The following is a 10,968-nucleotide window of genomic DNA, read 5'->3' on the forward strand; positions in this document are numbered from 1 at the left end:
CCTCAAATGATGGAAATGTTGCTCATCTTTTCCTTGATGATCTGACCTGGCCATTATAGATAGTAATCTCATAGAGACAGGGATTATCTTTTTCCTGATAGTTTGAGTAGAAATCCTAGAGAGAGTACTGATTAGTCTAACTTGAGTTGTATGCCCACCCCTGAACCAAACACTGAGGCCAGGAGAACAGGGAACTCTGATTAGTTATATATTAAATGGGTTCTGCTCCCATCCCTGTGATGGGGGAAGAGGGAGAGTCAGTTCTACTCAAATCACATGGACTGGGATCCCTACAAGCAGAGGAGTTCTGTTACTAGAAGTGAAGGGAAAGGGATAGTGTGCTAGATGAACAAAAATTCTAACTCAAAGTTCACTTCCTTTCTCCTTATAGCAGGCAATTCTTTTATTTTAAGTAATTCCTACACCCGACATGGAGTTTGAATTCATGACCCTGAGAGCAAGAGTCAGATGCTCTACCAACTAAGCCAGCCAGGTGCCCCTATTTTATTTTATTTTTTTAACTAATCTGATGTTATATTGTTCTCTGGCTCCAAATCTTCCTATGCTTTCTATTACTCTTAGAATACAATTTAAAATCTTCCATAAGACTCAAAGACCTTCATGCTCTAAATCTACCACACTAGACTAAATTTTATGTCACTACTCTCCCTTCATTCTCTCTTCCAGAAACCCTAGATTTTCTGCCTTTTTTTTTTTTAAAGTTTCTTTAACGCAGCATGCTTCCTCACAATTCAGGTCATTGACTCCTGGACACATCCGTAGTATCTCCATTAGAGAGCATCTAGTCATTTTGAAAGCTCAGCTCAGACATTCCTTCCTTATTGAAGTTTTTCTGACTCCCCAGATTTGGACAAATTCCCCCAGTTGAACTCGCCCATGGCACCTGTGCATCTCATTTATAGCATGCGTCTCAATTGTAATTACATAGTCATTAAGATAATTATTGCCTACTCTCTGATCTCTCCTGTCAGAATGTAAGCTCCATCAGAGCTAAGACTTATCAAGTCATTCACCAATATAGTCCTAGCACCTGGCCCAGTGCCTAGAAGAAAGAAAGCACTCGATATTTTTCTTCAGTAAGTGAAGAAATTTGGTGAGGAACCAGAAAAAAGCTGATAAATTTGGTTTTAGACAGACTGAATTTGAAATCATGACAAGGCAAGAAGTTAGAAAATTTGTAAAAGATAGTTGTAAATACAAAAATGCCATGGTGAATAAAGTCCTGTATTCCATGGGAATGTGTCTTTCCAAAAAAAAAACAAGTATCAAAATATCAAAAATGTATGTTGCTTCAACAAATAAAGATTTATTGTGAACTGGTGAACCTGGGACTATAAAAGCCCTGGTCCATTCGGGAAGGATTTACTTTCTATACAACTAGTGCTTTACTTACAAACTCATCCCAAACTGGAGTGCCAACCACAGGCAGAAAAGGAAGGAAAAATATTGCACACAGAAATGTGAGGTAATTTTAGTTTTATTTGCACAAGCCATTCACCTCAGAAACTGCAGTCAGACTTAGAGATTCAAACAACCCCTGTAGTAAGTACATTTTCTACCATCCTTTCCCTTAGTAAACAGCTTTTGAAGACACTAAAAGCCCAGGCTTGCTTTCTGAGAAGAGTCCAGTGTTCTGTGTCTTTTTTAACATCCTCTTCTCCTCCAGACCCACTCTCTACTAAACAAAGGTTTTGCTTGTTTGGGGTTATTCTGAGCCTAAAGAGTACTTCTCAGGAGAGTAGTCTAAAGGGTGTTTCTGTATTTTCCTTCCTGAGGTGTGTGCAAGAAGAAGAAAAAAAAACCTGCCACAGTGACACTCCCATTCAAAACAGCCCAACAATCATTTTTCTTCATATTTAACAGTAAGTAGCTAGAACATTCAGGTATATCAGTGCTCATGAAGAAAAATACAACTGATGTTTTCCAAAACCAATTCTGGTTATAAAATATTGATATTTGGCTATTTTTTAAAAAACATTAAGTGTCCAAACTTAAAGGAAAAAATGATGGGGATGAGGGGGAAAAGTATGAGAGAAAAGAAACAGCTGTGCTTCAGTTTTATGCCAAAGTTCAACCAAACCCTTACTAAATTTATAGTTTGTGTTGTCAGCAGCAAATGAAAAAACCTTAAGACAAGGAAAGGAAAGAAAAGCAGATGAGAGACCCTTAGAAGAGAAGGTTTGCAGTGGGAGGAAAGGAAACATGTGAGGCCTTCTTTGAAGGTGAGTTTGGACTTCAGTATCTTTTTGTAACTTCTCCTCCAAGAATTTTCTCCATATGCAAGCCACATGTGTTGCCTACGACATTTCCAAAGAGGAACAGGGGAATAAAGAGTTAGCATGAGCTGAGAAATAGGAGAGTTTCTCAGCCACTTGTCCACTCGCCTTCTCCATGTTGAACTATCCTCCTCCTGCTGCTTTTCGTTCTTTTGCGGAACAGGGACAGCGAGGAGCTCACAGAAGCCTGAACACAGGACAATCACCATAAGCACATTGTATTACATACGGCCTCAAGGTTCAGAAATAGAGGGAGGTGGGAAATACCATGCTAATCAGGCCTGCACAGGACTAGAGGTTCTGTATATCTATTTTTTCAAGTTTATGTATTTATTTTGAGAGAGAGCATGCATGCAGACTGGGGAGGGGCAGAGAGAGAAAGAGAGAGAATCCCAAGCAGGCTCCATGCTGACAGATCGATCCCACAAACCATGAGCGTGGTTCTATCCCACAAACTCTGAAATCATGACCTGATCCAAAATCAAGAGTTGGATGTTTGGGGCACCTGGATGGCTCGGTTGGTTAAATGTCAGACTTCAGATCAGGTCATGATCTCCTGGTCCATGGGTTTGAGTCCCATGTTGGGCTCTGTGCTGACAGCTTAGAGCCTTCAGCCTGCTTTGGATTCTGTGTCTCCCTCTCTCTGCTCATCCCCATTTGTACTCTGTCTCTCTCAAAAGTAAATAAACATTAAAAATTTTTAATAAAAAGGAGTTGAACATTTAACTGATTGAACCACCCTGGTACCCCAACTATATATCTCATTTTTAAGTGTACTTGGGCTGATCCTCCATTTTTCCAAACGCTTCTTTTTTCTGTTTATTAACACTTAAAATCTCAGACCAAAAAAACCAATCTTGTGAAAGAAAAGGCACATTTGGTTAAATCATTAAAATTGTGTAAATCATTGCTACTATAGTTCAGAAAACAAGTTTTGACATGTGTGTGAGAATAGGGAAGGAAAGAGTGAGGAGGGAGTGCTTGTGAAGCACCAAGAGTAAGAGTATAGCACACCCAGCTAGGAGAAGTTGTCCAAGGGCTGAGTACTACAAAGGTGTGGCTATTCTCTAAGGTGCCAATGTTACAGATAAACAATAACACCGCATTCACACATAATTGAGATTAAAACATCCGGGTGATACCATAATAGCTATAGAAGGAAGTGGCTTCCTACAGAACCTGCGATTACAGCCCCAATCCCCAAAAAGATGAAATTTCTTCTGGTTTCACCCATTAAAATAGTGTCAATGGGGTACTTGGGAATCTTATCATATATTATATACATACTGCTATGGCTGAATTGTCTGCCGCCAAAATTCACATGTTGAAGCCCTAACCCCCAGTGTGATGATGATATTTGGAGACAGAACTTTTAAGAGGTAATTAGTGTCAGATGAGGTTGTGAAGGTGGGACCTGCATCTGCTAGGATTAGTGTTCTTCAAGAAGAGATACAAGAAAGTTTGCTGCATCTCTCTCTACCATGTAATGACATAGCAAGAAGGCAGCCATATGCAAAACAGGAAGAGGGCCCTCCCCAGGAACTAAATTGGCTGCCACCTTGACTTTAGATTTCCCAGCCTCCAGGACTGTGAGAGTTGGGTTTCTATGGCTGGCTTAAGTCTCCCATTCTATGGTATTTTGTTATGGTAGCCCAAGGTGACCAATCCAGATTTTGGTACCAAGAAGTGGGATGCTACTATAACACCTAAAAATTTGGAAGCAGCTTTAGAACTACATAATAGGTAGAAGCTAGAAAAGTTTTGAAGTATATGCTAAAAATATGAACAGTAAAGGCAATCCTTTTTTTTTTCTTTTGAGAGAGAGAGAGCATAAGCAGAGGAGGAGCAGAGGGAAAAGGAGAGAGAATCTCACAACCATGAGATCATGACCTGAGCCAAAATCAAGAATCATATGCTTCACTGATAGAGCCACCCAGGCACTGCTAAAGGGAATTCTGATGATAGCTCAGAAAGAAAAGAGGAGAGTGGGAGAGAAAGCTTCCATCTCCTAGAGAATACATAAATAACAGTGAACAGAATGTTGATAGAAATATGGATGGGGGCGCCTGGGTGGCTTAGTCGGTTAAGCGTCCGACTTTCACTCAGGTCATGATCTCGCGGTTCCTGGGTTCGAGCCCCGCGTCGGGCTCTGTGCTGACTGCCAGCTCAGAGCCTGGAGCCTGTTTCAGTCTGTGACTCCCTCTCTCTCTGACCCTCCCCTGCTCACGCTGTCTCTCTCTCTCTCTCCTAGAAATAAATAAAAAACATTAAAAAAAAAAGAAATATGGATGTTAAAGGCCATTCTGGTAGGGTCTCAGATGGAATGAGGAATAGCTTATTGGAAACATCAGGAAAGGAGACCCTGATTAAAATGGGGCAAAAATGGGGCTGAATCATGTTTTATGTTCTGTAGGAGAAAGAAGTTATAAACAGTGAAACTGGATATTTAGCCAAGGTGATTTCTAAACAAAGTGTTGAAGGAGCAGCTTGATTTCCCTGATTGCTTATAGTAAAATGCAAAAAGAAGGAGACAAATTAAAAAAGGGAGTATTGAGCAAACAGGAACCTGGCTTTAGAAAATTCAATCTATACATATTGCAAAAACAAAAACAAAAAACAGTTCTGAACAGAATATAAGGGTGTAGCTGAACAACCATTAGATGAAAAGACCATAGGTGTGACTCATGGATTTAATCAGCCATCTCAGCAGAAACCAGGAATAGAAATGGGATTTTACTGGCAGAAACAGTGGCAGTAGGTACTAATAGAGACAGGGAGAAAAAAAAAAAGGACAGAATGAAGAAAGGCTGTCAGAACTCCTAGATCCTATAGTACCAGACCATAGAGCTCTTCAGCTAACAATGTGCACTGGTCAGGCCCCCTGGGTGGCTTAGTTGGTTGAGCATCAGACTCTTGATGTCAGCTCAGGCTGTGATCTCATGGTTCCTTGGATTGAGCCCCCTCACATCGGGCTCTGGGCTGACAGTGTGGAGCCTGCTTAGGATTCTCTCCTCTCTCTCTGTCTCTCTCTGTCTCTCTCTGTGTGTGTGTGTGTGTGTGTGTGTGTGTGTGTGTGTGTGTGCCCCTTTCCTCTACACTCTCACTCTCACTCTCTGTCTCAAAATAAACAAATAAATGTTAAGGAAAAAAACAAAAACAAACATGTTCACAGGTCTGGTCTTTAAGAAAAGGGTAGAATGACCCCAAATTCAACAATCATCAGAGCTGCCTCCTCCCTTCCAAAGGGTGAGTCCACCACTTTGGTTACAAGAAGCCAGGTGGATTCTGCCTGATGGTGGGGGGGGGGGGGGGGGCCCCCNCCCTGGAGCCTTGAGAGCCAGCCTTGCCCAGCAGAGCTTTGGGGGTGGGAATACCATGTCAATGGGTCTGAAAGGTAGGATCCTGCCCCTGTGGGTATGGAAGGTGGGAATTCAGGAAAAGAGATTCAAATTTTAGGGAATTTGCCATGCTAGGCCTTTGACTTGTTGGCATGCCTTACCTCTTCTATTCTATTTCTCTTTGAAATGGGAATATCTGTTTTATGCCTCTCCCACCATTGTATTTTGGAAGTACATAATTTGTCTGATTTCACAGTTTTACAGCTAGAGAGGGATTTTAAATTATACTTAAATGACTTTGGACCTTAGACTTTAGAGTGGATGCTGGAATGAGTTAAGACTTGGGGTTAACTGGACAGAATTGCTGTATTTGGCATAAAATAAAGACATAAATTTGGGGGGACCAGAAGCAGAATTATATGGATTAAATCATATTCCTCCAAAATTTGCATGTTGAAGCCCTAACCCCCAGTGTGATGATATTTAGAGATAGAACCTTTGGGAGATACTTAAGATTAGATGAGGTTGTGAATGTAGTGCCCTAATTTGATAGAATTAATGTCCTTATAAGAAGAGACACCAGAGAGCTCCCTGCTTCTCTCTCAGCCATGTGACGACACAAGAAGGCAGCGCTCTGTAGACCTGGAGAATTCTCAGCAGAAACTGAATCTGATGGCACCTTGATTTTGGAATTCCCAGGCTCCAGAACTGTGAAAATTAGAATTCTATTGTTTAAGCTATCCAGTCTCTGATATGTCTGTTATGTCAGCCCAAGAATACTAATACACATACAAATATGTATTATACACATATATTATGATTCACAAATTACGAATATGTATTATATACATACATTATGATTCATAAATGGTATCCATTCTACAGAAATAATAACAAGAATGTGTATAACAATGTTCATTACAGTTTATAATGGAAAAAATAGGGAACAGCATTGTATTAGTTTCCTACAGCTGGTATAACAAAGCACCACACATTAAATGCCTTGAACAGAAATATACTATCTCACAGTTCTGGAAGCTAGAAGGCTGATATCAAGGCTTGAGCAAGACCATGCTTTCCTCTGAAACGTGTAAGGGAATCCTTCTTTGATTCTTCCTAAGTTCTGGTGGTTTTCTGCCAATCATTGGCATCCCTTGGCCAGAGTTCCAATTCTCCATCTTCACATGGCATTCTCCCATTGTCTTCATACCATCTTCCTTCTATACATGTCTGTCTCTGAATCCAAATTTTCCTCTATTTATAAGGACACTAGTGATGTTGGATTAGGACCTAGCCCAATAACCCCATTTTAACTTGATTATCTCTGTAAAGACCTTATTTCTAAATAAGGTCAATTTCTGAGGTACTGGTCGTTAGGATTTCTGCATATCTTTTGGTTAGGGGAGGACAGCTATTCAACCCATAACAAACTTAAAAGTCCATCAATAGTGAAAATAGAATTCTCCATCCTTATAATGGACCACACTATGGTTATAAAAAAAGAGAGAGGGAGACCCAATGACCTAGAAATATAGGTCTGGAATATATTACTAAATGAAAAAGGTGAGCATTTCAGACCAATATGTATTACATGGTCTTTACAAAAGGCCATGGAATACTTATCTAAAATCTGAATTTTGTCCTAACACACCATTTGGAACAAAGCTTACCAAAATGTTTAAGTGGTTGAATTGGGGGAAGAGATTGGGGCTCAAAGGAGTAGATTTCACTTTTTTAAATTATACTTTTTATTTTGAGATATGTACAGACTCACATGCATTTGCAACAAATAATACAGAGATGTCATATACTCTTCACCTTGTTTTCCCCACTGGTAACATCTCACAAAAACACTGTACAATATACAACCACAATATTGATTCAATGGGGATACAGATTATTTCCATTTCCCCAAGGATCCCTCAAGCTGTCCTTTATAGCCGCACCTATTTCTCTCACACCCCCATATGCCCCTTAACCATTGGTAAATACTAATCTTTTCTCCATTTCTATAATTTTGTCATTTCAAAAATTTCATATAAATGGAATCCAATGATAAGTAACCGTCAGGTTTGGCTTTGTTTCATTCATGTAATTCTCTGGATTTGCATGTATTAATAGTTTATTGCTTTTCATTTCTGAGTAGTAGTCTATGGTATGGCAGTACCACAATTTGTTCAACCATTCACCTGTGGAAAAACATCTTTAAATATTTTCCAATTTTGGACTATTGCAAATAAAACTACTATAAACATTTGTCTACAGGCTTCTGTGTGAACATAACTTCTTGCTTCTCTGGGACAAATGCCCACAACTACAATAGGGGGGTCATATTGTCATTGCATGATTGGTTTTTTAGAACACTGCCATATTGTTTTCCAGAGTAACTATGCCATTTTACATCTCCATCAACAATGTATGAGTGACCAAGTTACTTAGCATTTTCTCAAGTATTTGGCATGGCTGTGTTTTTATTTCAGTCTTTCTGATAGGTGTGTAATTAAATATCATTGTGATTTTAATTTGCATTTCCATAATGAAAAAAATGTGGACCATTTTTTAATGTGCTTATTTATCATTTGTATACCCTCTGGATATATCTGGATATCTCTCTTCCTGTCTTTTTTTGGAGTGTTTGCTCTTTAAGTGTTCCTATATATTCTAGATACTAATCCTTTTTTTAAACATGCGTTTTGCAAATATTGTCTCACCCCTGCAACTTGTCTTTTCACTCTTTTAACAAGGTCTTCTGCAGAGCTAAAGTTTTTAAATTTAATGAGGTCCACTTTATAATTTTTCTTTTTATAAATGTTACTTTTGGTTTCAAGTCTATTGCCAAGCAAAGAGTTAAGAGCTAAGAGCCCTTTGATCACAAAGATGTTCTATTTTTTCCTGAAAAGTTTTATAGTTTTACAGTTACTTTGCGGTCCATTTTGAGTTAATTTATGGATAAGGTGTGAGATTTATCAAGGCTCATTTTTTGCCTTGGATGTCCAATTGTCCAGCACCATTTGTTGAGAAAACTTTTTCCTTAATCCTAATTACTTTTTCATCTTTCTCAAAAATCAGTGAGGCAATTTCTAGTTTTCTTTTTCCATTCTTTTACTTTTTCATGTGTTCTATGTTTCTATTCCTTCACAGAGTCTTGATTACTTTAGGTATATAATAAGTTTCAAAATCAGGTAGACTTATTTTTCCCACTTTATTCTTCTTTTCCAAAACTGTTTCAGATCCTATTATTCTTTTGCCTTTTCATATACATTTTAGAATAATTTTGTACGAATCTTCAAGAATTCATGTAGGATTTTTATATGAATTGTTTTAAGTCTATATATTAATTTATGGACAATTAATATCTTCACTATGTTAAATCTTCCAATCCAGAATCACAGTACGTCTCTCCATTTGGATCCTTGATTTCTTTCATAAGCATCATGTAGGATATAAGATCAACATTAAAACATCAATTGTATTTTTATATACTAGCAATTTTTATATGTTTCTCTTATATCCTGTGACTTTGCTAAATTAGTTTATTATTTCTAGGAATTGTTTTGTAGATTCCTTAGGATTTCTATGTAGGTAGTCATGTCATCTACTAATAGGCATAGTTTTATTTCATCTTGTCCAATCTCTATGCCTTTTATTTCCTCTTCTTGCCTTATTGCGCTGTGCCTTCTAACACTATGTTGGGTAAGAGTGGTAACACTAGATATCTTTGTCTTTTTCCCCACCGTGGGGGGGCAGAAAGCATCCAGTCTTCCACTATTCAGTATAATGTTAGCTGTAGGCTTTGTATAGCTGTTTGTAATAAAATTGTGTGTGTCATGAATGGGTTTTAAATTTTACAAAACCCTTTTCTGCACTGATTGATATAATGATATGATTTTATTTTTTAACATGTTAAAACTATGAATCGTATTGATTGACTTTTCAATATTGAACCAGCCTGACTTCCCTGGAATAAACTCTGGTCATAGTATATAATTGCTTTTATATATTGCTGAATTCTATTGGCTAATATTTTAAGGATTTTACTTTTATACTCATGAGGGACATTGGTTTGTAGTTTTCATTTTGTGTGTGTCACTTTGTCTAGTTTTGGTTTTAAGTTCATACTAGCTTCATAAAATGAATTGGGAGGTATTTTGTAAGAAGTGTATAACTTGTGTTAATTTTTCCTTTTTAAACACTTGATAGAATTCTCCAAGGAAACTATCTGACCTGGACATTTCCTTGTTGGGAGTTTTTCAATTATGATTGCAATTTTCTTAAAATTTTAGAGCTATTCAAGTTGTTTCATTTTAGGTGAGTTGTGTATTTGTGTATTTTGAGAAATTGGTCCATTTCTTCTAAGTTATCAAATTTATGTCCGTAGCGTTGTTTGTATTATTTCCTTGTACTGTCTTCAGGGTCTGTAATTATATTCCCTATTTTATTCCTGATATTGGTAATTTGCGTCTTTTCTCTTTTCTCTTTCTCAGTCTTAGCTGGAGGTTTATCAATTCCATTGACCTTTGCATTGATTTCTCTCTCTCCTCTCTCTCTCTCTCTCTGTTTTCAATTTCATGGATTTCCTCTTTTTATTATTTCTTTCCTTCTGCTTGCATTGGCTGTTTTGCTCTTCTTTTTATAAACTCTTGAGGTGAGGACTGAAATTATTAACTTGATTTTTTTCTCTTTTTCTAATGTATACGTTTAGTTCTAAAAGGTTCCCCCTCAGCTCTGCTTTAGCTGTTCCCTACAAATTTTGATATGTTTTATTTTCAACAATGGTAGTCCCTCTGTTATTTCTGAGCGTGGGTGAGAGTTCCAACCCCCCAACTGATATCCAATCGCATCATAGCTTGTGGTCTTATTGCTCAGTGATGCTGAAAATCCTGACTCTGTAATAGATCTTCCTGACACCAACTCAGTGGAAAGGGGTAGGGGAGCCCCTTTGCTTCCAGAAGGGAGTTGAATTCCAGTATCCTTCAATACTGCAAGGGGTAAGGACGGTACCTTATGACCAACAAGCAGGGATAAAAGTCATAGCATTGTGAGTTTAGAAAGCCTTTGCAGGCATGAGTAAAGTAGTGTTTGCCTACCTTAGAGTGGTTATTGTCTAAAAATTTGTCTTGCTAGGCTGTCCCCGTCCTGAGCCTTTGGCTAGAGAAAACAGGCTTTTGTCAAAGCTCTTTTGTTGTTTGAGTTTTTGTTGATGTTCAATGTTTCTGAGTTGCCAGTGTTTTCAATTCCAAGTCTAACATATGTGAAGCGAAAACAAAACCAAAACCAAAACCAAAGAACAAAAATTAAAAAAAAAAAAAAAAAAAAAAAAAAAAAATTTTTCC

The 10,968-nt window shown here is 37.9% G+C and overlaps 1 protein-coding gene across 3 annotated transcripts in view; it reads left to right on the forward strand.

Annotated features, from left to right (window-relative positions):
• Positions 1-2,232, forward strand: part of LMNTD1 (lamin tail domain containing 1) — a 214,358-nt gene extending 212,126 nt beyond the window's left edge. For 2 of the 3 annotated variants that reach the window (XM_077774576.1, XM_077774572.1), the window contains one exon: positions 1,797-1,876. In XM_077774576.1, the coding sequence (XP_077630702.1) occupies positions 1,797-1,835 (39 nt within the window). In that variant the 3' untranslated portion in view covers positions 1,836-1,876. Of the gene's footprint in view, positions 1-1,796; positions 1,884-2,131 lie in introns of those variants that run through there. The other variant, XM_077774577.1, reaches the window with a different exon arrangement.
• Positions 2,233-10,968: the final 8,736 nt, after the last annotated feature.

The sequence above is a fragment of the Crocuta crocuta genome, unplaced genomic scaffold (genome assembly GCF_008692635.1).
Source record: "Crocuta crocuta isolate KB4526 unplaced genomic scaffold, BGI_CrCroc_1.0 scaffold176, whole genome shotgun sequence".
Taxonomy (NCBI): Eukaryota; Metazoa; Chordata; class Mammalia; order Carnivora; family Hyaenidae; genus Crocuta; species Crocuta crocuta.